This window comes from Varanus komodoensis, unplaced genomic scaffold (assembly GCF_004798865.1).
Source record: "Varanus komodoensis strain SLA01 unplaced genomic scaffold, ASM479886v1 scaffold8, whole genome shotgun sequence".
NCBI classification, from domain to species: domain Eukaryota; kingdom Metazoa; phylum Chordata; class Lepidosauria; order Squamata; family Varanidae; genus Varanus; species Varanus komodoensis.
Genome location: NW_025336481.1, coordinates 1616829 through 1644066, shown reverse-complemented (window position 1 = coordinate 1644066; position 27238 = coordinate 1616829). Strand labels below are relative to the sequence as shown.

General features: G+C 55.0%; 1 protein-coding gene across 3 annotated transcripts; it reads left to right on the top strand.

The window, feature by feature from the left end:
* On the top strand, positions 1–14152 carry REM1 (RRAD and GEM like GTPase 1). 3 transcript variants are annotated; one of them, XM_044455231.1, is made up of 5 exons: positions 1–115; positions 3619–3955; positions 4949–5031; positions 9125–9335; positions 11559–14152. In XM_044455231.1, the coding sequence occupies exons 2-5, from the start codon at positions 3622–3624 to the stop codon at positions 11834–11836; spliced, it is 906 nt and encodes a 301-aa protein (XP_044311166.1). In that variant the 5' UTR covers positions 1–115; positions 3619–3621; the 3' UTR covers positions 11837–14152. The 3 variants fall into 3 exon arrangements, with proteins under 3 accessions (XP_044311166.1, XP_044311165.1, XP_044311164.1); XM_044455230.1 differs by lacking the exon at positions 1–115 and adding an exon at positions 1406–1552 and having other exon boundaries at positions 11562–14152; XM_044455229.1 differs by lacking the exon at positions 1–115 and adding an exon at positions 1406–1552.
* Positions 14153–27238: the final 13086 nt, after the last annotated feature.

Below are 27238 nucleotides of genomic sequence, written 5' to 3'. Positions count from 1 at the left end.
GCGCTGCGCCATGAGGCCGGGCGGGACCGACGGGGCGCGCGGCTGGGGGCACCCGGAGGCCCCCCAGGAGCGCCCTGCGGAGGGGGAGCGGCGTTAAGCGGCGAGCCGAGCCGAGGTGAGGCAAGCGGCGGGAGAAGGGCACTTTCGACGGGCGCGCCGTTTGCGCCCGCGGCCGACGGGGCTCCACCGCCTGCCCGGGCGCCGAGCCGCGGGCCGCGTCCGGGGCTCGGCTAAGCGAGCGGGGGGCGCCAGAGCCCCCGCAGGAGCCCCCGTGCAGCCCGGGTCCTGCGCAGGGCTCGGCTCCGGCTTCTAGAAGGCGTGGCCGAGGCGTTGGGGCGAGGGGACCTCTGCGCGCGTGCGGAGGGCTTCCTCCGGTCGGCCGCTCCTCTCGTCTTTCTGGGCTTCGCACGGCGCGGGGTGCAGCGGGGCGGGGGCCTCTTTGTGCAGGACCCGCGCCCCCCGCGTGGCTCCCTCCGTTGTCCTCGCCCGGCGTCTCCCAGCGGCGTTGGACTCCCGCGCCCCGCGTCCGCCGGTGCGGAGCGCGCCAGTTGGGGAAAAGCCGGTACACCCCCGGTTCTCCCCCCCGCCCGCAAACATCCAGCGCTGGTTCGGGGCTACTCTCAGGCCCAGCACAGGGACCGCACGGCCGTCCTCTGGACCGGCCCGGAAATGCTCTTTGCACGTGCTCAGGCACACGCTCGCCTTTATCCTTTAACGGTGCGGGGGCCAGCGCGCGGCTCGGCGAACCCGGGCCGGGGCTAGCTCCGTTGACAGAGACGGGAGCGTGCATAGGTTTTGGAGGTGCGTAATTCAATGCCTTCGCAGCGGCGACAATGGCTGGCTGCATTGCAACCAACTTTCCCTCTGAATTTTTAACCATGTTTTGGAGGCGGCAAAAGCGTGCCGTGGCGTTGGGTTACCGGTACCGCCATGAAACCGGACCCTGGACTGGAAAAACGCAGATGCTGGGGCTTTTGTTCCGCAGGAGGGCGATTGGTGGGGGGGGGCGAGGGGGGCGCCTCTTGTTTCTAATTTTTTGTAGCTGTTTTTATATAGCCAGAGCTTTGGTGCTAATGGGACCCTGAGAACTAACTAACAAAACAGCTGTCAAAGCACGTATTCCTATTAAAAGACTGCAAGAGAGCACCAGCAGCTCTGGATCCTGCGGACAGGCAGGGAAACGGTCCAGGGGGAAGGCAGGCGAGCGCCGTCCGGGGAAGAGCCGCTGAGCTTCCGGCCTCCGCATGCAGAGCAGGGGAGGGAGCCGCCGGAGCTCCCCAGAGACCCCGTTGCAGAGGCCCCTGGCAGTTGGGAGATTTTTTCCATCCAGCCCTAATGGCTTGTTTAACATACTTTTTTTGTTTCCTTTTTGCAACGTAGAAAAAATTTCAGCAACCCTGGAGACACAGCGGCCTGTCTCCCATTAGCGGTGAAACTAGCGTTTGTGTGTGCGTAGAAAGGGGGTTCTCTCTTCTTCCTTTTCCTCTTGTGGAAAAACTAGTCCGATGCGATGGAAGAACTCATGCAGAACGGGACCTCCCCGCTGACCCCGGTGCGTTTCCGTTTCTGCACCCATTTCATGTGAGGCCGCGAGACCACCATGCATGCTCTCGGCTTGCAGTGCTCTCTGCTCCCTGTCCTTCCTTCCGAACAGGGCAGTGTCCACTCCGTGCTCTCCAGACCGTGCAGCCCCAAACGCTGAGGTGTGTGGCCCATCAGGTCTTTGCTAGCCCCAGCAAAAACGTGATTTCAGGCCTACGGTTTATTCCTTCATTATCTTTCGACCCCCCTTTTTGTGAAAGGAATGCAAGGTCACTCAGATCTCCTTCCTCCTGCCCATCTTACAACAGCCCGTGAGGCTAAGCATCGGGCCGGCCCAAAGTCACCTGGTGAGCTTCGTGGCTGAGTGGGACCAGCCCCGCATCGGCCGAGTCCCAGCCCCGCAGGCCGCACTGGCTATAGCGCGCCTTAAGGTGGTGGTGCGGGGCCAGCTGGGCTGGGTGTCTGAATCTTGCGGCAGACACCAAATGGCTGGTCAGGGACTCGAGGCAGACGGGCAGATCGAGCACACATGAGCCATTTGTTTCTTGAGCAAACCTTTCTGTCAACTATAATGCATGGGGCACTTTGAATTTGCAAAGTGTCCCGGCTGAATCGAATTTGGCCTTTAATCTGGTCCAGCAACCCTGTGAGGTCCGTTGCAGCCACAGACTGAGCGCCTGCCCTCCTTTGCCTTCCCTTCCCATTCGTTGTAGTTTAAATTCCTTCCTAAGCTCACACCACCCCCTTCTGTTTGAGCGGCTGGGTGGTTTCCCTGCAAGGGTCATGCAAAAGCCAGGAGTTGGAGGCCTGATCCATTCTGGATGGTTTCACTGTTTATTTTATCACCGACGCAAAAGACAGCAGGGGGCTGATCCTTGGGAATGGCAGCCGTGGGGTGTCGTGGAAAGGGAGGGCCGGGTGCATTCGGGGGCTTCCTTACACCTGCTCAAGGTGAAGCAGAAGGCTTGGGGCACATTCTGAGGTGTGGCCTGAGGGGGAGGCCAGAGTGGCTCTGTGTTTAGACCTTTTGGGGAGAAGGGTCGGGCCTGGGCTGGGAAGGGCAAGGAGCGCTTTCACCTGCATTGATGGAAGGGCACACGAGCCGTTTGGGGCCAAAGGCAGAGTGCATCTGCGTTTTGGCATTTAACCCGTGGAATATTTTATACCCGAGTATGGAAAGCAGGAGCAGAGGCATCTCTGAGCGTAGTTGTGCCGACCCTGACTGGTAGGGATTCTGCCGGCCAGCTCTGCCTGGAGAGGTGGCAGGTGGGCCTTGGGAGCTTCTGCATGCTCAGCTGGGGCTCCTCTCTAAAAACGGTTCCAACCTGAGTCCTGCGGAGCCACCAAGTGCCACCAAGCGCCACTTGCCACGTGGGAAAGACGTGCATGGACTGAAAGGGCTCGGAGGGTCCTCTCAGCACATTCTGAGCCTGGGAATTTGGCCCGGATCTGAGCCCTCCGTCCGTTCGCATCAAAGTCCACTCCTAGTTCCCTGACGCTTTCTTTTTGGCCACCTAACTCTGGTGGGGAAAGTCAGGTGGTTGTTGCCACCAAGTAACCACTCGGAGCCAGAAGGTCCTGACGTACATTTTGCAGTACGGAAGCGGATATAGGCCCCAGTCTGGTCCTTGATCTGTTGGGATTTTGCACAAACGGTTTGCAACTCCGGTTTCACTTTTGGGGGCCGCCTCTGCCTTGCAGACGAGTGCCCAGATGCTTCGAGGGACGCTGTTCAGAAGGCCCTGAACACGCCCTGTGCTGCCATTGGGTTCTAAAGTCAACATACCCAAAAGGTTGCAAACCGTTCCACCCACCCCTGCTTCTAAGTTTAAAAGTTGTTTGGACGGTCACGGGTGCAGGGTGGATCCCCGTGATGGAATGATTTATGCTTGTTTGCTTTGGGCTCGCATCCAGCACAGACGAGCAGAAGGAACGCCACTGCGAACGGCCGCTTCTTCTCCGCCAGCGGGCTGGGCACGCCGTGCCCGGCCAGCCGACCCACCCCAGGGCAGGAAGCGGCCTTGGCAAGGAGCGACTCGACTCGGGGGCTGACTTCCTCTGCTGGTCTTTTGGCAGAAGATGGCACTGAACGCCCAGCGAGGAGGCAGCACGAGTCCTTGCTGGAGGCGGGCCAGCACCCCACTTCCCGCCTCCTGTGGGCTTCGCCCGGGGATCCTGAGCACTCGCCCCAAACTGGCACGACCCCGCCACCCACAGCTGGGACAGTCCTCGTCCTGCGAGCCCCAGGGGCACCTGCCGGAGCCACGTGGCAGCTGGTCTTCGGAGTCCTCGGATGAGTCATGGGAATCGCTGTACCGAGTGGTGCTTCTAGGTGATCCCGGAGTGGGCAAGACCAGCCTGGTCAACCTTTTTGCTGGGGTTCAAGAGAAGGATTTGCCAGAACAGCATAGAGGTAGGACCTCTTCCGATTCCGGGGGGGGGGGGGGGGGGGGAGGATCAGGAAGGTTCCAGGAAGTGGTGACACCTGTCACACCACAAATCCATCTCTTGTGGCCAGCTGTCTTGGTGTGGGAGTTCCCCGTGAATCGTGTTCACCCTATTGCAGATGCCTTGCAAAGTGGCTTATTGACTTGAGCTATCTGGAACGCGCCGTTACACAACGCACCCCTTAGCCATGAGAGCTCAAAGAGAGCCTCTGTCTCAGAAGCAGTGTACCTCGGAGCGAAGGAGAGCAGCTGTTATCCCAAGGAGCCCGGGAGTCGCAGCCTGGGGGCTGAGGCTGGACCTGGGCGCTCTGTTGGGGAACGGCAACGTCTGCATGGGGTACATTCCCCACACAGTTCCTGGAGCAGCATTTCTTAGAGAAGGGACTGAATGGCGGCATCCTTCTTCGCATTGGGATTATCGAGGTTTTGGGGCGGCAGGGGACGGTTGTGTGAACAGCCTCCCTGCAGGAGGGGCAGGTCCTGTGAACAGGAGAGTCTTCGGCAGCCACTGTCAGGGTCGTGTTCTCGTTTGCCAGGGCAGTCGGAGGCTTTCTGTGGCCCCCGCCGTGCAGTTCAGCTGTAAAACCGAGCCAGGGCTTGCGCTGTCCTCCCTGCGGTTGGAACAGAGGCTTGCCGTGGTCCCGTGCGTTCAGCCAGGGGGTCGGGGTCAGACCCACTTGCTGGCCTGCCTCCACTCCGGCTCGGGCACCCTGGCTCTGGCCATCCCCCTGGCAAGCCCACCGGTGGTGGTCGCAAAGGTCCAGGAGCAAGAGCAGCTGGTGGCCGTGTGCTGCGAGTGTCCGGGAGCTGCTCGCCCCGTCTTCCTAAGGCCAGCCGGTGGAAGCTTCGACCGCCATCCCCGTGCTGGCCGGGCGGGATGGGACTTGTAGTCTAACAAGCCTGGGGGGAGGGCTGCGCTGAAGCAGCGGGGCCTCACGCAGCCGCCTGGCCCTTTTCAGAGGACTCCTACGAGCGCACCTTGTCTGTGGACGGCGAGGAGACCACGCTGATGGTGATCGACACCTGGGAGGCCAACCGCCGGGTAGGTGGCAGACCCGTGCACGTGCGGATCGTGTCCCCTCGAGGTCAGCACTGGCTCTTGGCCAGCAGGGAGGCTTCTTAGGCCTGGAGAAAAGAGCTGCGCGAGAGGGCAGGATCCTATCCATTTTATTGCTCTGGAGGAGAGGGAATCTTGGCGACCCCGGAGGAGAGATGCAGCTCATATTCCCCTTTGCAGGGATGCCCTGGAAGCCAGAGGAGCATCGTATTCCTTGGCGGGCATTTATCTTTCAGAACCTCCTTCCTGCGCAACCCACCGGTTGTTTCAGTCCTTGGGCTGATGAGCAGCCCGTGGGTAAAGAGCCATGCGGGGTTCCCACCACAGTGGCCCGAAGGGGGCACCCCTGTTCTCAGGAAAAGTCCCGCACTTGCCCTCTGGCTGGCTGGCCGGCCGGCCTGCGGGGTCCAGCTCCGCTCTTCCCTGGGCCGCCCAGGTTGCCGCCATCCGCGCCGAGCTGGGCAACGGCTGGCGGCCCCTGTGCGCGCAGGGCCGGCACCCCCGCTCTGCGGCTGGCTTGCCTCTCGCGCAGGAACAGCGATCGATCGGGTCGCGCTTGTCGCTCCCGCTGCGTCGGAGCCGTGCCTGCGTGGCAGTCAATGCGGAGCCAGTGCAGGACGTTCCGTTCCGTTCAGCTGAGGGCCGGCAGAGGGTTCAGCTCCCCTCCGCCATGAGCTGGCTGGGCGGGCAGAGGCCGGTGTGCTTGCGTGGCCTCCGCCCCACCCTCTTCGGTTCTAGGGCCACAATTCGGAGGATGCCACTGAAGGGCTCCCACTGACCTCCCACCCTGGAAAACGCAGCTGTTCTCATCGCAATAGCTATTTCTCCATCCACGCCTGCGGGAGGTGGCGGCTGCATTCCTGGCGGGATCCCCGGAGGAAGGGTGCTGTGGGAGGGGCGGCCCTGCAGGGTCAGCGTCGTGCGCCTCTGCCAAGGGCCGTGCTTCAGCAGGAGGCCTCAGGCCGGCCGCCAACCTGCCCTCACGCTGTGCTGGCTCCACCGGCCCGGGCACCCTCTCCCGGGGAGCCAGCGCTGGAGGGAGCCCAGCCAGCAGCCCCCTCCACCGGCCTTCTCTCCCCCTCTGAGCTGCCATGCAGGATGGGCCCGGAAGAGGGGTGGTGCCAGCGAATGGGCAGCAAGGAGCGGGCAGGACTGCCCTGAGGATCGGGCCCTGCAAGAGCATCTTGCCCCAAAGCCCCCACAGCTGGAAGCTGGCCCTGCCGAAGCCCCTTGGGCACCCGCCGCCTATTCTCAAGGCTGGTCTGAGGAGCCCAGGCCCCTCAAGATGCTGCAGCCTGAAGCCAGGCTGTTGTGCGTGAGTCAGGCTTGGCGGGGCAGCAGTTCTCCGTGGTCCCAGTCGCATCTCCGTGGGGCTCAGCTTTGCAAAATGCACGCTTGCCGCTCGCCTGCTTCTGGCTGCAGCCGCAAACATACTTACTAGGCAGTAAGCTTGGGGAGGGGGCTTACTTCTGAGTAAATGCCCCCAGGACACGGCCGCACGTTTGAAGGGCTGGCTGTCTTGTGCCCTCTTCTGGTGATTTGGGATCACCTGAATTTAGGTTTTACAAGCTGTTGCGCATTTGAAATCAGGCAAGGATACAGTTTGGATTGGGCTTCCAAATTTGGAAATGGTTGAAAGGGTGGTGGTTTGCCCTGCTTGATTTTGGTATCCCCACTCCTGGATAATCAAGGTTAAAGGGGGTTAATTTTGCAAGCGAGAGGTCTTGACAGAAACCCGTTTTTCTGGAAGCCTTTTTTGTTAATTGCAAATATGTGATAGCCCTGCAGGTAAGCAGTTGTGTGGGACTAACACCAGGTGAGTTTGTTTACCCAGTGGTAAGGGAAAGCACATTCTGGATATGCCCAGGGGTACTCTTGAGTGTGCTTTTTAACCCCCCGTTTCCAGGCATGGCCCCTGCAATTCCAGATAGCTTCAGCCGTGACGCAGACGAAGCCCACTGGATAAAGCTGCTCTTGCGAACATGTGACTCCAGTTTCTGGGTGGCATCGGGTAACTCGCCCTCCTTTTCCCAGGCTGTTTCCCGGATCTCCCCAAGGCGGGCTAGCCTCTTGGCTCTAGTCGTTTCCAGGCCAGCGCAACCACACAGAGCAAGCTGCGTGTCCTCTTTGGAGAGAGCAGCGATTTCCCCCGACCAATTGATGGGGAGACAGACGGTGTCAAACGCAGCCCAAAGGCAAACGCTCTTAATGGGCTCGTGTTCGGCTCAGCCATGTGCAAATTCCGTGGCGCTCGCAGCGAGGTCAGCACGGCTGGGCGGCGAGAGCAGCGCCTCTCCTGCCACCCGGACCCAGGAGAAGGCCATTTCCCCCGACCCGTGGCCACAGCCCCATTTTTAAATGGGGTCCCAGGTTTATAGCTAGCCCCGCAGGGGATGCTGGCAGTTGTAGTCCCACACTTCTGCAGGACTCCAGGTTGGGGAAGGCTGGGCTAGGGCAGCCCCAGGTGGAGGTTTGTATTTATGAAAACTCTTTCCACCCCCCCTTTCATTTGTGTTAAATTTCCAAACAGTGGAACAGACAAGGCATGCACTGAATTTCTGACCAGTTCCTGAAATTGTCTTTATGGACAAAAATACAGGCAGAATCTATAGGCCATTGCATGGGGGGGTTGATGGTTTGTCATAAAGACAAATGATTTCTAGCGTCTTGTCCGTAGCCTCTTTTCCAGATAGTGCTGGAGACGTTGATTTGGCGCAAGCAGTGCGCTTGGCACCATACTAGACACGGACTCAGAGTCGTTCCTCTCTCTGGCCTTCCCTGTGTGTGTGGCAGAAGCGCCGGTGGGGCTGGGTCTTCCGAGTCCTTGCATGGAGAGGAGCCGGGGGTTTGGCCCATGAGGCCTCCATGCGCAGCCCAGGGAGCCCTTGTCCAGGAGCGGCTTTACCTCGAGCCTGGCATTGGGCAGGGGGCTCCACTCGATGGCCTTGTGGGCCCCTTCCTCCTCTACCATTGCAGGATCCCAGGTGAATCTGCACCCCCCCCCGATCTTTTTTCATCGAAAACAGCAATGAGCACCAGACTCGGCTTCTTCCAGTCGTGCAGCTCCCAGAGCCAAGGTGGGAAGATGCTCCCCACCTGTTCCCTGGAGATCGAAAAGGCCTAAATTCCAGAGGGGTGGCCAGGGCAGCAAGACCCCCAAGGACCCATGCTTCGTGGAGCAAGGCCCGCTGTCAGATGTGGAAGTCCAACAGTCGCTTGCTGCTGCAGCCCCGGTTGGCTGGGCTCCGATTTCCCCGGCAGCAGCCTCTGGAGGCCCCTTGCCACAGAGGTGCCTAGCTTGGAGTGATGCCGCTCGGTGCTGGGGGAGAATCCTGCCCGCGGAGGTTTCCATGCTTGTTGCAGGCCCATGCTGCATACGTAGAAAGGGGGCTCTGCGCTCTCCCAGGCAGGGATGGGCAGCCTTTGTGGGCTCGGGCACATCTGCACATGGGAGGAACTCTCCTGGGCACCAGCACAAGTTGGCTGCCATTGGCTAGGTGTCGAATACCCTCAGGAGCGCTTGGCCCCTGCAGTCCGCCTTGCCCACCAAGGTCCTCTGGATACTCTTCCGAACTTTGCTTCTGTAAGATAAATGTCAGCTGCCCAGAGAGAGGCGCCGGATGTTCCAGATTGCTACCTTCAAGAGGGAGTTAAAAGACCGCTCTCTCCTGACAGGCCTTCCCAAAGTAGTTTATTTAATAGGCTTGTTTTAGTCAGAGTTTAATCCTTGTTACAATCTCTTGTAAACCCCCCAAAGCCTATGAGAATGGAGTGGTATATAAAATTAAAATAATAAATAAACAAAATATAGCCCAGAGGCACTCATCGGAAATGAAGTTTGCAGCCACCGGAGGCCCGCGCTTGGCTTTGACCTGACCCCAGCTGCTGAGTGAAACGTGCCAGATGCCTTTTCAAAGTCGGGGGGGGGGGGGGCGCCTTTGTGCCTGGGGGCGGTGGGTGCTGAGCTGCCGGCCGCCCCGCCGAGGGAGGCCTGTTCCTTTCGCCCTCTCCCCCGGCTTTGCGGCACCCCGGTCTCCGGGCCGGGCCCCGTGTCACGGGCTTTCCTCCTTCCCTGCAGCCCCTGGAGGAGGAGAACTGGCTGTACAATTACTGCATGCAGGTGGGCAATGCCTACGTCATCGTCTACTCCATCACCGACCGGGGCAGCTTCGAGAGCGCGTCGGAGCTGCGCATCCAGCTGCGCCGCACCCGCCAGGCGGAGAACATCCCCATCATTCTGGTGGGAAACAAGACGGACCTGGTGCGCTGCCGGGAGGTTTCTGTGGAAGGTGAGCGGGAAGAGGCTCGGCTGCTCGGAAAAGGGCTTTTCTCGGCGGGCGTGTGGGCAGTGGCGTGTAGCTGCCGTTTAGCAAGGACCCTGCCCGTCTTCGTAAGCCTCACGGTTGCCTCAAAGGTGGGAAGCCGTTTTCGCCCCGAGGCCGAATTCGGTTCGCTCTCAAGGGCTGCACTCCATGGCTGGGCTGGAAAGACAAAGGGGGTGGGACTGACGTCAGAAAGGGCGGGGCTTAAATATACCAAAATTCCCCGTGTATTTTCGCTTAAAGTTCTTCCAGCCAGAAAGGAGACCTGGAGGAGCCATTTCAACCATGCAGAATGGGAGAAAACACACAGAAGCTGGGGCTTTTCGTTGGTGGTTTGGGGGACGATGGAGGGCCAGCAGAAGTGGGCACGATTGCATGGGATCTTGGAGGGCAGGATTTGACCTTCGGTTCCCCCCCATGATTCACGTTGGAGCCTCAGAGTTCAGTTGTTCCCCCTCCCCTGCCCTCGTACTGCAGATGAGCAATGGAGGCTCGACTCACGGCTGCTTATTAAAACATGGCCTATTGCATTGTTCGAACCCAGCCAAGATGGTGCGCAACACGCAGTTCAGGAACCAACAACAAACCATGGGTTCTCCTCATGGGTAGCACTGCTGGGTTCAGGCCACACAAGCACCTCTGGTTTGAAGACGGGGGGTGGGTTTTCAGCCCAGAATAACCCCCTCTGAGAGGGATGGTTTCACTGGGAGCCCTGGACTGGGCAGGGTGTTGGACCCAATGGGCTGCTCGGCCCCTTCTGCTGTTCTGGGATTCAGTGACCAGGGCAGTCCAGGTGCATCGCTTGCTTCAGCATGTTTTACGGGAGCGAGCCGAGATTCGCCACAGCGAGTCCTGGCGTCGAACGGAGGACGCGTGTGTGATGTGGAGGTGATCGCGGTCCTAGCCTTCCATGACCACCTCACCTGGAGGGCGGCGCTCAGTCCACAGCCAGTCCCTTCCTGAGTGCCGCGTCATCAGTTCCTCCCTAATGCTCTGATTCTGGATCCTTAATTCCTTAGAATTTGAAGATCCTGAACCCTGAGCAGCCTTCGGCATGAAAATCCCGCTGTCGCTTCTCAAAGACCTCCTTGCTTTCTTTCTAGCAGGTTCCTAGTCCTTCTCATATTGCTGGAAATCCATCTCTAAAGCCAATAAAATGTTTCAGTTTGGTGCTGAGCTCACTGGCATTCAGCCGCAGAACCTGTCTTCAGGGTTTGAGCCGCCCTAGAAGGACACATGAAGAAATGAAATGTACATCTGAGCACACACAGAGTTTCTTTTCCCTCAATGGGGCCAAGCATCTCCCAATGCTGAAGGAAGAGTTTCCAGGCCATCTTGCCCATCTGTACCTCTTTCTTTAGGAATTCAACATTCATTCATTTATAAAATTTGTATGCCGTCCAATTACTTGTGTCTCTGGACGGCTTACAACATAAATTGACTGTCCACACTGGCTGCAAATTAATAAAATACAACAATAAAATTCAATATTCAAACATATTAAAATATTGATTAAATAAAAAGGTCTTGACCTGGCACCGAAAAACATATGACGGCGCCAAGCGGACCTCTCTGGGGAGCACATTCCATTAATTGCATCATTAACATTGCTTGAATCACTGGAGTGTGGGGCTGCCCCATGCCTCTTTCCCATCCTGTAGGCACAGGAAGTGGTGTATTAATTAACCATGAAACGTTTCGTCCATCATTTATTTCATTTAGGCTGCAATCCTATTCTCATTCACCAGGGAGTAGGTAAATGAACTTTTGAATGTGCTGGATTGCAGTGTTAATTGGCTAAAATCCCTTTCTGTTGTCTAATAAAAAGCCCTCTCCAATCCACAAGGCAACGGATCTCTTGAAAATAAACTGTTTCTTAATACCGTTATTTTCAAAGGGGGCTTCTAGCTGGCAGGCCCCATCGCAGTCCCCTGACCCTTTCGAGAAGCTGTGGAGGCCGCTTCTGAGATGGCCAGGTGTGGACAAGTGTTCACCATGCCAGTGGGCCCCAGGGGAACTGATCTGATCCATCCATTCGGGATTTCTTTAAGCATGCGACAGCCCCAGAAACAACACAGATGAAGATCTCGTTGGTTTTCTCGGGGTCGAATTTGCCTTGGAATGGGGGGGCGGTATCGCGTCTGGGGCGTGCTGCCCCAGAGGGCTGACGCAGCCTCTCTCTCCCCGCAGAAGGCCGTGCCTGTGCTGTGGTCTTCGACTGCAAGTTCATCGAGACGTCTGCCGCCCTCCAGCACAACGTCGCCGAGCTCTTCGAGGGGGTGGTGCGGCAGATCCGCTTGCGCCGGGACAGCAAGGAGGCCAACGACAGGCGCATGTCCCTCTACAAGCGCAAGGAGAGTCTCACCAAGAAGGTGCGCCGCTTCCTCGACCGGCTGGTGGCCCGAAACAACAGGAAGGTGGCCCTCAAGGTGCGGTCCAAGTCCTGCCATGACCTCTCCGTCCTATAAGTGAGCCCGATCCCACCGCCTCCGGCTCCCTCTCATGCTTCCCGGGGACTCGGCCTCGGCTCCGACATGTACACAGTGATTTGCCAGCTCTCTTCTGTGCTAGTGTCTCTCGGGGCAGGAGGACCTTCTGGCAGCTGGGCTGCCGGGGTGGGCCCTGTGCCGGCACACGACCCCAGTGCCGCTCGGGGAGACGCTGCGTGGGTCGACTGCTCGGCCTGCCGACCCCGGGGCCTGGTGGGGAGGCAGCTTCGTGAACCATGGCCTTGGTACAGGTCTCTGGGGGGTGGGGGGCCGCTCCACAGTGCTGGTCCTGGAGGAAGAGAGACGGCACTAGATGCCACATCAGACTAAATGCCACATCAGACTGCTCCGTCCCCCTGGCCCCAAAGACTTTTGATGGTGCCTCCCTGGCTGCGCATGTTCAGGTTCCCCGATGGGAGTTGCGTTTCCAGCTTGCTCCTACTGCATACCTAAATTCTGTAGCTTAGAGGACAGAAGCAGATCTCGGGTCAGGTGGAGGCGGTGGCCACTCTCCCCTCCCCCCTTCAGAAGCAACATAACTTTAAATGCAGATGGTCCCACCAAGTGGGGAACGGACTACTTTCTGTACTGCAGAGGGTCTTCAGGAGAGTGGCCAAGGGGTGCATTTGAACACATCTTCCTGTGTGAGTGGAAGCGATGGAGGGGAGGGGAGGGGAGGGCTACACGTTCTGAAAGAAGTGTCCTTTCACAGTTTCCTGGTACTTTACCCTGACCTCAGATAGATAAATTCCCGAGAGGCGGAAAACAAAACGGAACAAACTGGAGAACCAGCAGAGGGGAGAAGCCTTTGGATGCTTCCAGTGCCTTTAGCAGTCACAGTTCAACAGGCAAAGCCCTTCCTGTGTTGAAGGTGGGAGGGAATCTACCTTGGTTGAAACTCGGCCTGCTGTGCAGCGGTTGAAGGCAAGGAAGCCCTTCCTGGAAAGTCGCTAAGAAGGGCTGTCCTGCTGGTGTGTCCCTGCCTGCAGCGCTTGTTGCAGCTCCCCCAGCAGTCTGGGGGCAGGTCCAGCCTGAGGGCTGCTCATGGAGGTGCACGTGCGAACCGGGGTGCTAACCCCAAACTCTCAACATGGCCAGCAGATCTGCACAAAGACCTGGCTAAGGCCACTCATCATTGGTCCTATTTTACAGAAGAGGAACACTGAGGCAAAAAGAGAAGGGATGAGCATGAGGGCAGGTAGGGCAGAAATCGTGGAACGGCAACAAAGCTCTCAGTTTCAGTTACTGTAACTGAAGGAGGTGGGAGTCAGACGCTCTGGCCGAATGACTGAGAGGAGAGACTTCAGCCGATCCTGAACTCCTTTCTGTCCACTCCTGGTGCAGGATATGTTGGGGCCTGAAGTTTTGCAGTCGGCGTCTTTTTGTCAGTGCCCACCTAGCTAAAATAGGAACATGCCTGCAGTCAGGAGACCCCTCTGTTTCTGAGGGCTGAATGGTGTCTGCCGTTCCACTTTGCACAGCTGAGGGGTCAAATCCTTGAAGGTGGGGTGCATCCATGAAGAACTAGCAAGCTTTGTTGTCCGTTGAGTTGGGTCTCTGCCTGTTAATTTTCCGAGAGAGATGCTGGGGCTCAGGCCCACCTCGACAGGGAACCTGGGATGTCCCCGCCCCAGATCCCAAGAAGTCATTCGTCATGGCAAAGGGCGTGCACACGCACGCTCACAATCCGTTCAGCAGTCTCCTTCACAACTAAGTGCTCCCCAGAGCAGTGAAACAGGTGCCGCCAGCTCACACAAGATCATTCTTCCACCCCTGAAAGATTTCTGGTGGCACAAAGCGTCTCTGGGCAGCCCTCTGGACAGACGTAGGCCTCGCTTGGGCATCTCAGGCTCAAAGGTCCCACCTTCCAAAAGTGGCCAGGGGCTTCCTCCACCATCAGAACTGGACCTGGAAGCAGGTGCTTCTCTTAAACGTCAGCCTCCGCTCAAGTTGCTACAGGTGCCCTTTTAGCACAGCACAGTGGCTGGATGCATCCTCCCCAAGGTGTCCCGATCGATCGCTGGACACCTTTCCTGAGGACTTCAAAAGGGAGCGCTGCCTGGAAGGGGCTGGAAGAGTGGGCGGCCCTCAAGCCGAGGAAAAGGGCTGGGACAGGCAGCTGGTAGGTCGGGAGACAGACGCAGCATCTGGAGAGTCTCTAGCAGAAACGGGGTGCAGCCGGGGAGGAGGTCTGCCCACGTCGCCTCTGGGGCCCTGCCGTCTTTATTTTAACAGCCTGCTTGCTCCCTATGGGCACCGCTTGTACATTTGTAAATAAAGCTACTACAACCTGGACGATGCAGGTGTTCTTTCCTCCTCCAAAGAAGCCGAGCGTGGTCGTGCTTCCGCTGGAACGCCTTGCTCCCGGGGAAGCACGGGACAAGGAGCGCTGACATGCGGCCCCTGCAGTGAGCGCCGCTGCTGGCTTCATCAGACTGCCAGGGCCCAGCGCCAGGCCCGTCCCCGCTTGGGGAACGGCTCCATCCCGGGGTCAGGTCGGAAGTTTCCATTGCTGGTGGGAGCAGCGCGGGGAGGCAAGCCAAGGAGAGGCGAAGCTGAGGCGCGGCGCAGGCATCCATCTTGTCGGGAGAAGGGACGCAGCCGCCTCGGCCGCACTCCGGATCCCCCAGAAGCGGACTGGCAGCTGAGCAGGCTGCGTCTGTGCCCGAGTTACAAGAATTCCTGATGCTCTAATTTGCTTCCCATCAGGGGAGGTGCTAGGTGTCAGATGGGCTAGTGCTTGGACCCACAGGACAACACAGAACACCCCCCTGTATAGGCTGACTTGCCCATGGCAGAGGCCGGACCCCTCTGCTCGTAAAAGGGGATCTGTGGACGGAGGAGAAGGGCAGTCAGTCCAGGGCCAAGTTCCACCGCAGGGAAGCCTCAGTGCCCACGTTCTCGGGGGCGGCGTTCGTGGCGGGAGGAGGTGGGGGCAAAGGCAGAGGGCCAGAAAGCCCAAGAGCGCCTTTTAGCTTGAAGACTGCTGCTGCTGGCCACCAAGGCCGCCTGAGGGGTGCTTCCACCTTTTGAGACTAAGGGAAATTTCATTTGGGCCAAAGTTCGGAGACCACGAAATGCGTGGCTGCTGGGGGAGGGGGTGGCGCCAGGAGCCAGAGGTCCTGCAGCCCTGCTGTCAGCAAAGTGGCCCCCGGCTGGCCCCTGACTTGGGACTGGGCTGTGGCCCAAACCTGTGCAGCCCACCTCTTCCCGCTTTTTGTGGCTGGCTGGCTAGCCCGGGGTGGCCCGTGCGGAATCGCTCTGCCCGGCTGTTCCAGGACCGCCTCCGCCTTGTCACCCTCTGGAAATGGATCTCTGCACATGGGCAGGCGGCAGAGTCGTTGTGGTTGGACTCCTCGGCGTGGAGGCTGCCAGCTCCCCGCAGCGCGACTGCTCCGAGCTGCACAAATCAGAAGAGCGTTCCACTCGCACGATGTACAGAAGAGACAGGATGCACCCCCGGCCCAGGGGCGGCCGGGCTGCCTCCTCCCCTCCCTGCCAGCGCTGCAAAATAAAAACAGAAAAACGAAATCCATGTTCTCATCTGGCAGTGGGAGGTGAAAAGGAAAGGCCGGGGGCGGAGAGGGGCGGGAAGCAGCGCCGCTGTCCTGATGGAAAATTGGCAAGAGGCAGCGGGCGGAGTGGAAAGAGTGAGGTCGAGCCCAGAAAAATGCAGGGCCCAAAGGGAGGGAGTCGGAGGTGGCGGGGGGGGGGGTAAGATAACAGCTGGCTTTCGGTAAAGCTGGCAGAAGAGGCGGGCTGCGGCTCGGTGGTGAAGCAGATGCGCTGAGACATGGAGAAGTTGCCGGGATGAAGCCACAGCTCCTCCGGTCAGGGAGTCTTAAGAACGGGGAGCCTGGGGTTGAGAGTGCTGGCCTGGGACTCGGGAGCTGCCTTGCAGAGTTGTTGTGACAATGAAGTGGAGAAGAGGAGGGTTATGCAAACTATTTTAGGACCTTGTGCAGCAGACAGACACTGGTACTGCAACAAGCAGGGCCCATTTTCAGCAGCGTCCAGCTCTGGGCCATGTTGAGAGCATTCCTGAACATGTGAAGAGTGCCCTTTGCTCCCAGGACAGCCAGGTCCTCTAAGCCATGAGCAGAACCTGGTAGTTCAGGGACCACTGAGCTTGTAAATCAGTGGGTGAAGCCGCATTGCGATCCCACATGGTGTGCTGGAAAAAGCCAGGCTGCACGTTTGGAGGGTGATGCAGGATGCAAGACTGAGGGTCCTACTGGCACACAGAAGGCCCCCTCACCCTGAAGGCTGGCGCCTTCCCCTGAGGCCACCCTGCAGGACGCTAACACCCTGGAACTTGGCGTTGGATTTCAAGAACCGGGAAACCTATTTACTCCTAAGGAGATCCGTGGTGTGTTTCCGCCATCCCACCTCCTGCCTCGACGAGCAACCTCAGAGTCGGCGACACTGAACTGCCTACGGTGGACCAGGCGTGATCCGTGCGTCTCTGCTCCCGTTCAAACGGCACCGAAGTGACCCGTGGGTCTGTGCGGGGAACCCAGCTCCCCTTGCTGTCAGTGGGGCTCGTGCAAAAGCTCTCTCGGGTGGATTGCAGCCAGGACTGCTCTGCATTTATTGAATGCCCTTCGGAAGCATGCAAATAAGGCAGGTGAAAAAGGCATCCTGGAGACCGAGCAATCGTGGGCGGGCCGCTGCTTCAAGTTCACTCCCTCTGTCCGCAGCTCCCTGGCTGACGCAAGAGTGAACCCCAACTTGCTGAGGGGAGCATGAAAGGCAGGCCACCTGAAGACAGACTAAGTAGTGCTGGGATGCTGCCAGCTTGGTGTTCCCACAGAGCTCTGCTTCTCCTCTGCAAGCCTTTGTATCTACACCAGCACTTTTGCCACATTTCGTTCCATTTCATTTTCTGTAGGCAAGTTTCTGTGTATTTTGAGCATTTCCCCCACTTGATAGTTCTACGAAATTCACAAAAGATGCTCGGACTAGAATCCTATTTGAGTAAGATATTAGGAATAGAAATAGAGCATGTTCTCTGTCCACATGGACTCAGAATTATTCCAGCAGGATCCAGCATCCCTTCACGGCACCTGCCTTTGCCCCCAGTGTTTCTCTGTGAGGGTTCCTGTTGAGAGATGCTTCCTCCTCCTGGAATTGCAGACATATATACATCCCACCTATAAAAAGGAAGCTGAATTGGTTCATACACCACCCCCAATGGAGGGGAAGTGTGGAATTTTGCGTTAGAGCCAAGTAGGCTGAGCAACAGAAATGAACGTGTCCCCTTTCCATGATAAATCGTGACAGATTCCCAAGTCTTGAATATGCATTTCGGCAGCACATGCCTGGGCTCCCGGAACACACTGCCATGTCCAGCACTCCTGATAGGCTGGTTGGTTCTCCTGACAGACCCCAATTTCATGCTTGCTGTGATGTTGTGAGGGAAGTTTGCCCAAAGCTCTTCCATGCGGGGAACACTTGGCCTGAATCTTCCGAATCGACTGCAGCCTCACTGCTGGCCCTTCCGCATCCACCGTCGCCCAGCTCTCCTCTGCCCTGAGCTGTCGAGCTTCTGTTCTTGGGTGCTTCACCTTCAGTACCATTTCCCAAAATACATTACTGGCCACTGGAGCTTTCAAAAAATTGAGCCTGCTAAATGGAAGCAAAGCCTCTTAATGACACAGCACCACAGCAAGCTAATCAAACTACATCCATCAAGCTTGAACTGGGGCGTCAGCTTTCCCCAAACTGGTGTCCTATACATGTGCTGGCCTACACCTCCCATTATCCCCAGTCAGCCACACAGTGTATCTAATTCAATGCACCTGAAAAGCACCAGCCAGGAGAAGGGTGTGTTACAAAGGTTCCAGATTTTGCTAAACATGGAAATAACGTTTTGTGGCACCTTCAGGATACAGAGGTGATAATTTTAAGAAGCTGTAAATGAGGGGCACCTTGCAATTGATGGAGCGGACTTTAGTTCACAAACATGACCGTGCCAATTAACCTCTTCCTCCAGTGCCTCGTTTTGAATGCATCCGTTTTCTTCCTTTCAGCTTTTTTCACGATCCAGCTCTCATGCTCATACATCGTGATCGGGAATACAATAGCATGGATGGTTTTGGCCTCGATCTCCAGTGAAACATCCTGCGACTTCATGATCTTTTCTAGTTCCGCCATGGTTCAGTTGCAGTTCTGCCTTTGCTTTTCTTTCTTCACTTTCCTTGGGAGTCATTTCATTGCAGTTTTCTTTGAGTAATATCATCTGCGTATCTTCAATTAGTGATGTTCCTTCTGCCAATGTTCACACCTTCCTATGATCCCAATCCAGCTTTTCTTACTTGATGTTTTGTGTCGAGACTGAACAGATGCGTAGATAAAATATACCTTTGTCTGATGCCCTTGCCTATAGAAAGCCATTCGGTTTCTCCATATTCTGGCCTAACAGTAGCTTCTTGTCCAGCGAGGTGATTAAGTGCTGAGACATATCCACTTCCTTTTGAATCATCCGCAGCTTGTCATGAGCCATGCAGTCAAAGGCTTTTCTGTAGTCTCCGAAGCATAGGCTGAGCTTCTTCCGAAATTCTTTGGTGTGTTCCACTAACCCACATATATTTGTGATACGATCTTGAATGCCTCTTCCTTTTCAGATTCCATCTTGAATGTCAGGCATTTCTCACTCCATAAAGCATGCCGTTCCTTGCTGCAACACCCCGAGCATCACTTTGCTCGCATGGGAATGGAATGCATACTGCACCATTATTTTCTTTTCCATATTTGTTGGTGGTTTCTTGCTAGGATCTGGACTGATTCAGCCTCTGCAGCTCGGAATAGTTCTAGTGATACCCTTAGCGGCTCTGGATACTCTGTTCCTTCTAAGCTATTGCCCATCATTCAAACATTTCAAAGGGATGCCTCCCTGCTTTTGCTTTACATTTACAATCAGGAGAATGGTCTGAATGAATTTTTGTATTAGTATTTTCACTCAGGGGTTTCTGGCTTCCCCGAGTTCATTCCCCAAGAGTAAAATGTCTCCTTTTTGCCTCACAGGTTAAATGCGGCAGAAGGTATGTCACAACACATAAAAATGTTTTAATAAATAAATAAATAAATAAATAAATAAATAAATAATAACACGAGGATTCCTGTTCCCTACACACTGCACTAAATAAGCTTTTATTTCCTCAGTGTGCACTGCCAGATCTCTTCTCCGAACAAGTGACATGGTGCCCTTGGATGTTTTCCCTTTAGAAATGCTGTTGAATCTCCAGCAGTTCACCTTGTACTGCATGGGCTACGCTGACTGGCCGCGGCTGTCCAAATTCTTGGGCAGGCCCTTGCCTTGCAGCTGAAGATGCTGCAGACTGAAAGGGTTCTTGTGCAGCTCCCACATGCTTCAGCGATGTGGGGGGATTTCCAGAGGTGGCTTTTGTCCAGTGGAAAGAGCGTGTCACAGGCAAGAGGCCAGTTCCGAATAAACTAAACGCAAGGGTCCCTTGAGCCTCTTATCTCTGCTCTTAGCCTGAAATGTGAAATGATGAATTTTTCCTTCTTGGTCCCTAAAATAGGTTGCTGGGCTATTTTTTAAGCGTACATTTTAAAAGACCCTCCCCTCTTCTCTCTCCTGGGCTCTGCCTCCATTCAGAATTTTGATGGGGTCACGAGAACAGTCAAAAGCAAAGAGCTGAAAGCAACACAGAAAGTAGGGCAAAAGCGAAAGATGCAACCATTCCATTTTAGCAACAGGGAGCTTGGAGATGATGTGGGAAAGTTTTGCCTTGCTACAGGATTTCAAACATTCGGAAGTTAAAAACCATGTCAACAGGAAGGACCCACCTTGCAAGGCAGCCTAAACATATTTGATTTTTTTAAAAATGAAGCAGCACCTGTGACAAGATCTATGAGCAGAAATATGACAGAGGAAACAATAGTGGGAACACAAATGACTACTGAAGAACATAAAGGAAAATCCCATCGCAATAATACTGTCCAAAAGCAACAATACAGCAACCAAGGTCTATGAAATCGAACAGTCACAGATTATTTCACATCATGTGCCATCATACTAAATTTCCTCCAGCCCAATTGGCATTCTATCAGTCTATGCTAGTTACAGGTAGCAGAAGAGGGGAGGGAGGGAGGGACACACCACTCTTCTAGCCCTGCCTTGACTCCACCACCTGTGGGACATCTGCTGATGACCTCCTCCGCCTGTTGTCAAAGAAGATCTCTGATACAAAGATTCCTGATACAAATTCAAGAGGCCTTCTGCATCTTCATACCCATTCATACATTAGTGTCTCATATATACATGCCTTTTTTCACATCTCAGTGGTTTTCTCAGCCAGTTTCTCCCAAAGTCCACAGCTTCCCCAAAAGTCACTCTGACCCACAAACAGCATCTGTTGCCAGGGAGGGTACACAGAAGTAGACTTTTCTGCTGCGGTCATCTATTTTAGTCTGTCTTGGCTGCTCCGGGACCTGAAGAATCCAACAACCCTGGACTGGCAGGGCCGTATTCACAAGCAGCCTCCAGCGCTGGTTGGGCTACTGACTTGTATACGATCCACAGCGCTCTGGGGACAACAGCATCCAGGCAGCAGGTCTGGGGAGGTGACAACTTTCCCATTTGTCCCAGGAAGAGATAGACGGTCCGTAAATCTGGAGGTGCTATTCAGCTGTCAGACTCAACACCCGTTGGCCCAATTTGTATTAGACACCGTACCCTATAGACATGGAAATGTAACCTGACTATCAGCACCACATCTTGCTGCGGCAGGTTCCACGCCAAGTGATGAGCCGTGAAATTGTGCATAGGAATGTGTGAGTGGCTTGATGAAACCAGTCACCCAGCATCTCCACCAAGCTTGGAAAAGCATACCTGCAGTGATTAATTAATGACCACGTGCTATATCCTGCCCAATGAGAGGCAGAATTGAAGATAATTTGATTGATCTGGAGGGGCTCCTTCAATGTTTGTATGATGATGGGGACTGGGGAGAGATGTGGCAACTCAGAATGCCTCTTAGCAGCACAGCAAGGTGATTTTAGATTTGGGACCAAATGATCTTATGAAGGGAGCCAGCTTTGAAGGGCATGCGCTCACCTCACTCCAGCTGCAAGAGGCAGAACTGACATTCCCCTCCCCACCAGCGTGGCTTCTACCTGCCTGATATGCTAGCAATAAGAAAACAGAACAAACGGCTTGCCAGCCATGATAAAAGGAGAATACTGACCATGTTTACATTTGCATTTTAATGACATCTAACATGGCATTGCAATAAAAAGGAGCTCGCTTCCGCTGCCCTGCTACTGAACACAGGGACTAGGAGAGGCATATTTTCACAGTAGAAGGTGCACCTCAGACGGCTTGTGTTGCCGGGCCACCCACACTGGTTCAACCTTTTTTTAAGGAACAAGGAAAGAGCAGGGATGTCTCGGCGAGCAGTGTCGGCCTGGTGGGCCGCAGGGCGTCTGTCGTTTGCCACTGCACCCATCCCTTGCCATCTGGGGGCCTCCAGGTCCAGCCTCAGAAGCACCACTGATGGCTCAACCCCTTCTAATATGGGAAAGTCACTTTGGACAGAATCACGAAATTAGCAGCAAGTTAGCATGGTGTCATGGTTCAGAGCTTCAGCGTCGGGGTGGAGCAGAAATGAAATAATGGAAATGAAAGAGGGAATGAAGAGTGCAGGCCCGGAGCCCAAGCGATCCGAGTTCTGGTCCCTGCTCAGCTATACAGCTAAGTAAACTTGGGCCAGTCACAGACTTTCAGCACAACCTACCTCAAAGGGTTGCTGTTGTGAAGACTGGGAGGAGAAAGATAATTAGGTAAGCTGCCTTGAGTTCCTTGACAGGAAAAAGAGGCAGGGCACAAACACGATAGATAGATAGATTCACCTATAAAGCTCTTAACGGCTTGGGATCTGGTTATCTAAAGGAGCGCTTGCGTCCATATTTGCCCTCCCGCCCCTTGAGATCGGTGGCAGAGGCCCTCCTCCAGGAATCTTCTGTGAATGAGATTAGGAGGGCGAGTACCCGGAGGAGGGCCTTCTCTGCGGTGGTGCCCCATTTACAGAATGCGCTCCCCAGAGAGGTCCTCCTGGCACCATCGTTATTTGTTTTTTGGAGCCAGGCCAAGACTTTTTTATTTAAACGTTATTTTAATTGCTGATTTTATTTATTGATTTTATAATTTACGCCAGGATGTTTCCAGTTTTTATTTATTTGTATTGATATTTATTTATGTGTTGGAAGCTGCCCCGAGGCTTATGTGAATGGGGCGGCATACAAGAATTCCAAATGGATGGACGGACAGACAGATGGATGGACGGACGGACGGACGGCCAGCCAGCCAGCCAGCCAGCCAGGATCTGAACTGGCAGCGATGGAGCAAGGAAAGATCTTGGGGGAGTGGTGGACAACTCAGTGAAAAGGTTGGTCCAGCACTCAGCTGCTGTGAAGAAGGCAAACTCCACGCTAAACATACTTGGGACCACAGTAGGAAATACCAGTCAACATTTTACTTTCCTTATACAAATCCTTGGTGTAACCACTCGGGATATTGTGTTCTGTTCTGGTCGCCTTACTTGAAAACGGACATTGTTGGAAACGGTGCAGGGAAGGGCAATGAAAATGAAGGGGCGCCTGGAGCAGCTCCCCTGTGAGAAGTGGCTACAGCAACTGGGACTGTTTCTTTGAGCAAAAAAAGGCAAGGAAGGGGAAACAGGACAGATCGTGCAAGGTGTGGAGGAAGCAGAGGAGGAGGCATTTTTCTCCCTCCCCCATCACACTCGAACCTGGGGCCAACTCATGAAGGTGGGATGGTTTCGCGCAGATCAGAGGAAGTATTTCTTCACACAGCTCATAGCAGACTGTGGAATTCGCTGCCACAGGGGGTGGTGGGGGCTGCCCATCTGGATGCCTTTAAAAGGGGACTGGACAGATTTATGAGGAGGCCCTCTGTGGCTACCAGCCTTGCTGGCCACGGGCTCCCTCCTTCTCCAGAGGTGGCCTGGATGCACACCCCAGTTGCGGAGGCGCTGGGCAGGAGGAGGCCTTGCGCCCCTCCTACTCGGGGGAATCTAGTGAGCAGCTGGTCTGCCCCCGTGCGCACACAGGGTCAGACTAGTTCGGCCTTCGGTCTGATCCAGCGTGGCTTTGCTTTTGTTCTTAAATCCGCCGACGACCGTTGCACTAGCACCGGAGTAATGGGGAGGCGTCTTTACATGGCACTGAGAAAGAGGGACTGATGCTGAAGGACCCCTAACATATGCAGCCACCCTGCCACAGCCCGGGAAGGGAGGAAGTCTTCCAAAGGAAAACAGAGATTTCAGCCAATTTTCCAGAGATTCTTGGACTCTTTCCAGCTGCATGGAACATCTGACTTCATACACAAGGCAGTCTCGTGAGGGACCTGTTCCCTCTGGCCTGTTGCTGATGGCACCCAGGTGGTTCCAGAAAGAACATCCCAGAGAGAGACAAACGGGAAAAGAAAGCCTGAATTCATACATTCAACAGCAAACCCCTGGAAATGGAACTGTGCGGACATGTCATCTAGTGGGGCTCCGTCGGCAGGAATGGCCATTGTACACGATCTGGCCAATTTCAGCCACAACCTCACAGCTCCCAATTTCCAGGGTGGGCGATAGGGCTGAGGGGTGGGCTTGGTCTGACTATGGGAAGTTTCACAAAAGCCGCTTCCCATGAGCAACAGCACTGCTGTGGTTTCATTTTCCAACAAGCCACTTCACTGGTGCACGATTCCAGCCAAAAGGAAAAGGGCATGAGCTGGATTAATGGCTGCGGTAGTGAGCGTTCCTGAGGGCACTTTCGGCAATGAACCCAACCCCATGATATCCTGACAACTGGCTAATGAATAGACTTTCTCTCTCCCTCTTTCTTTCCTTCCTTCCTTCCTGTCCACCTGCCCTCCCTCCCTCTCAAGCATCTGTCTGTCATGCAGCTGTCAAGACTTCTGCCAGTAAAAGGCGAAGATCTAAGAGACGAGAGCAAAGTAGGGAAGAGGTTTGCTGAACAAGGGGAGTAAAAGGGGTGAGTGATAACTCTGGGGAATTGTTTTTAAAGCCACAATCCTAGGCAAGTTTAGATTTAAAAAAGCCTCTGCTGGCTGGAACATGCTGGGAGTTGTGGGTCGTTTTTCATTCTAACCTTGCTTAGAATTCTGCCTTAAGTCTGTTTAAAAAACGTATTTTCTGTAGTTAGAGATTTTGACATCAAACATTTTAAGCAGTTTTATAACCTGCTAAACTCCCACTCCACCTAATTTTTTGGCTGTTGCAGTGTAATCCACTCTAAATCTTCAGGACAGAATGAAATACTGTTCTGAACAGCAATACTATACACCCTCACTCAGCTATATTAGCATTAAATTAGCTTGTGGGCCTGCCAGTCGTTATGTAAAAACATCAGATGAGCCCCATTGGATCAGGCCAAGGCTCCATCCAGCCCAACATTCTGTTAACACAGCGGCCAGTGAGAAACCCACATGCAGGACATGAGGACAACAGAACCCTCCTGCCCATGCTCCCCGGCAACAGGTGTACATAGGCACACTACCTCTGTTACTGGAGGAAGTCCTACACATACTACTTCCAGCCATTGATTAACTTTATGTTGTGAGCCGCCCCGAGGCTTCGGCGAATGGGGCGGCATAGAAATGTTTTAATAAATAAATAAATAGACAGATAGATTGATTGATTGTCTTTTCTTCCATTAATTTGTCCAATCCTAACCCTTTTAAAGCCACCCAACTGGCAACTTCCTGGGAAACTGAATGTTGAAATTTAGCTCTGTGCTGAATGAAGACGTCCTTCCATTGAGCTGTCCTGCATCTCTCGTCAATTAGCTTCACGTGATGAAACTGTTAGGGTGCAGTATTATGAGAGCCTTCCTCCGTAAGTACCTTCTAGACGTGTTGACCTATAGCGGCCCTGTCATCCCAGCCAGCATCTGGACCAGGAGGCACCTCAGCATAGTCATATTTCAGTCTAAAACAAGACCAAGCAGTTCCAGTCCCCAGACCGGTGCGCCATGTCAGGCTCAATGCCACGTCCCACCAGGATGTGCTTGGCTCCCCCAACCAGGTTTGTGCAACTAGGATTCCTGTGAAGCTCCTTTGCTTCACAGTGGCAGAAGACTCGATTTCCATCTCGCCCGGCATTCTGTCATCCAGTGGCCAACCAGGTGGCCCACAGAATGCCACAGCTGGGACACAAGTTCAGCAGCGATCTCTCCCCAAGTCCCTCAGTGAGCCCCACGTACCCCTTTCTGTCTGTCTGCTTTGCTCTCAGCATGATGTGAGAGCCTGAAAAAGCAGTGGCTGGCCCCAAAATGAAAATGTCATGAAGGAGAAAAGAAGAGGGTGGTCCAGACGAGGCTTCTATCCTTCAATTGCCCTGCCTCAAAATGGGAAATGTATAGTGGATCCATACACAGCTGCTTTCCATGTATAACCTTTCCATGTTTTCACTCCGTTTTTTCCATCTTTTTTACTACTGAAGCCTGTTCAGGAGGAAAAGACAGGCTGGGAGCATCCATGCCTTTCACAGTGCCTGAAGCCTCCCATCTGGAAGTCTGCACAACACAAAACTCAGCCATGCATACACATCGCAGCAGAGGACAAGGGCTCGGGGTTGACTTGGGATGGGCTTGCCTGACATTTCTCTGAATCACCCCATGCAGCGGGTTTGTGTCGCCCTCTATGGGCCAAGATACTCAAGGGACGTTCATGCTAAAGAGTTCTTCCACACCTTCCTGGACATGTACTATGACAGGTTCGCGCACCAGGGTAAGTCAGAAAGGAAGTGTAGAAAGTGGGGGAACACTGTCTCCCCCGCTTTGTTCCAGGGGCAAGCACTGGCCCACGGGGCTTTGTCTCCTTCCCCATAGCAGCCTGTCACTGCATGCCGGTGCGCCTTCCGTGTATCGCTCCACCAAGCCCTGAGTGGGGCTTGACGGGGCAGCATGCAGAGGCAAGGAGCCTGAGGCCAGCGCCTTTCAAGTGCCCGGCTGTCATGGCCCTGGCCTGGAGCTATCTGGCAAGAGTGGCTAAGATCTTGCCGATCGTGACAAGTGGCCAACTCGTCGTAGGGTTTGCCTCCTGCGCGTTGTGATGTGGGGCATGCTGGGAAGTGTAGGACTTCTGTCCAGAAATGCATACAATTGTGCCCTCAGCCAGCCTTTTGCATCCCCTCCGACCAGCCCCTGATGAAGTGCTCTGGAAAACAGCAAATGGGAGTTATAACAACAAAGAACGTTGCGCCACCTTAAAATAGGTTTTCGTGGACTGTATGGCACATTGTTCTCTGCATGCAGCAGCATCCTCTGTTGCTGGATCTAGTACCAGCAGGCCACATCCTCTTACATAAAACCAGGGCATGAAGACATTCGCTGTCAGTTTCCCTGTCACAATAGTGGTATTTAGTGATCTCTGACATGACGGTTCGACATGGGCATTATACCTAATAACCATTCGCAGAAATGTAGATTCAGATTTGGAAGGTATCTTGGAAATCGCCTACTCTGATCCCTCCTCACATACAGGATCTACAATCCAGGAAGCAGCTTCATCAATCTCTCCCGACTTGGAGGCGTCCAAACACGCTGGGCTGCAAATCCCAATGGCCGCGCAGGCTGTGAATTATGGAAGTCACAATCTAAGATGTTTGGAAGGCTCCAGCTGGGGAAGGCCAAACTTCAGCATCCTTGATGGTGTTTAGGGCTTCAATGCCCCTAGAGAAGAAGAGCTTGTCACCTCAAGTCTTCAGTTTGTTTCACGGTTGGACCACCCTCTCCACGGACAGATGTCACCTCCTCCATGGATGCTTCACGTCCTCTTTTAAAGTTCCTAATCACCACCTCCTGGGAGAGCATATTCCACCTTCCTTGGGTAAGGAAAGAATTCCTCTTCATCTTCCATGCCTCTCCTGCCCTTGTTTTTCACTGGGTGACTTTCAGTTGAAGCCTGATGAGAGGAGCACAAAATGCCACCTGTGTTCGCTTTTGCCACATCACGCACAATTGGATCCACCTCCGTTGTCTTTTTCCTTCTTGACAGAGCTGTGTGGACCAGCCACTGATATCTGCGCGCGTGTTTAGCTGCTATGTGCTGGCCGTGTTTTTCTTCGTTTTATTGATCAAGGCCGTTTCTGGGCAGCCCCGTTCGCAAAAAGCCTCGGGGCGGGATTTCCAGCGCCCCGTCTGCATGCTCACAGCGGCCCTGCGAGGTGGGCCGCGCTGGGCTGAGAGCCTGAGCAGCCGCGCCCGGTCGCCGCCGACGCCGCCTCCAAGGCGCGGCGCGCCCGCCCAGCCTCCCTCCCTCCCGCGGCCCGGCGGACGCGGACACCGGCGGCGGCGGCGGCGGCGGCGCCTAGCAACGGGGGC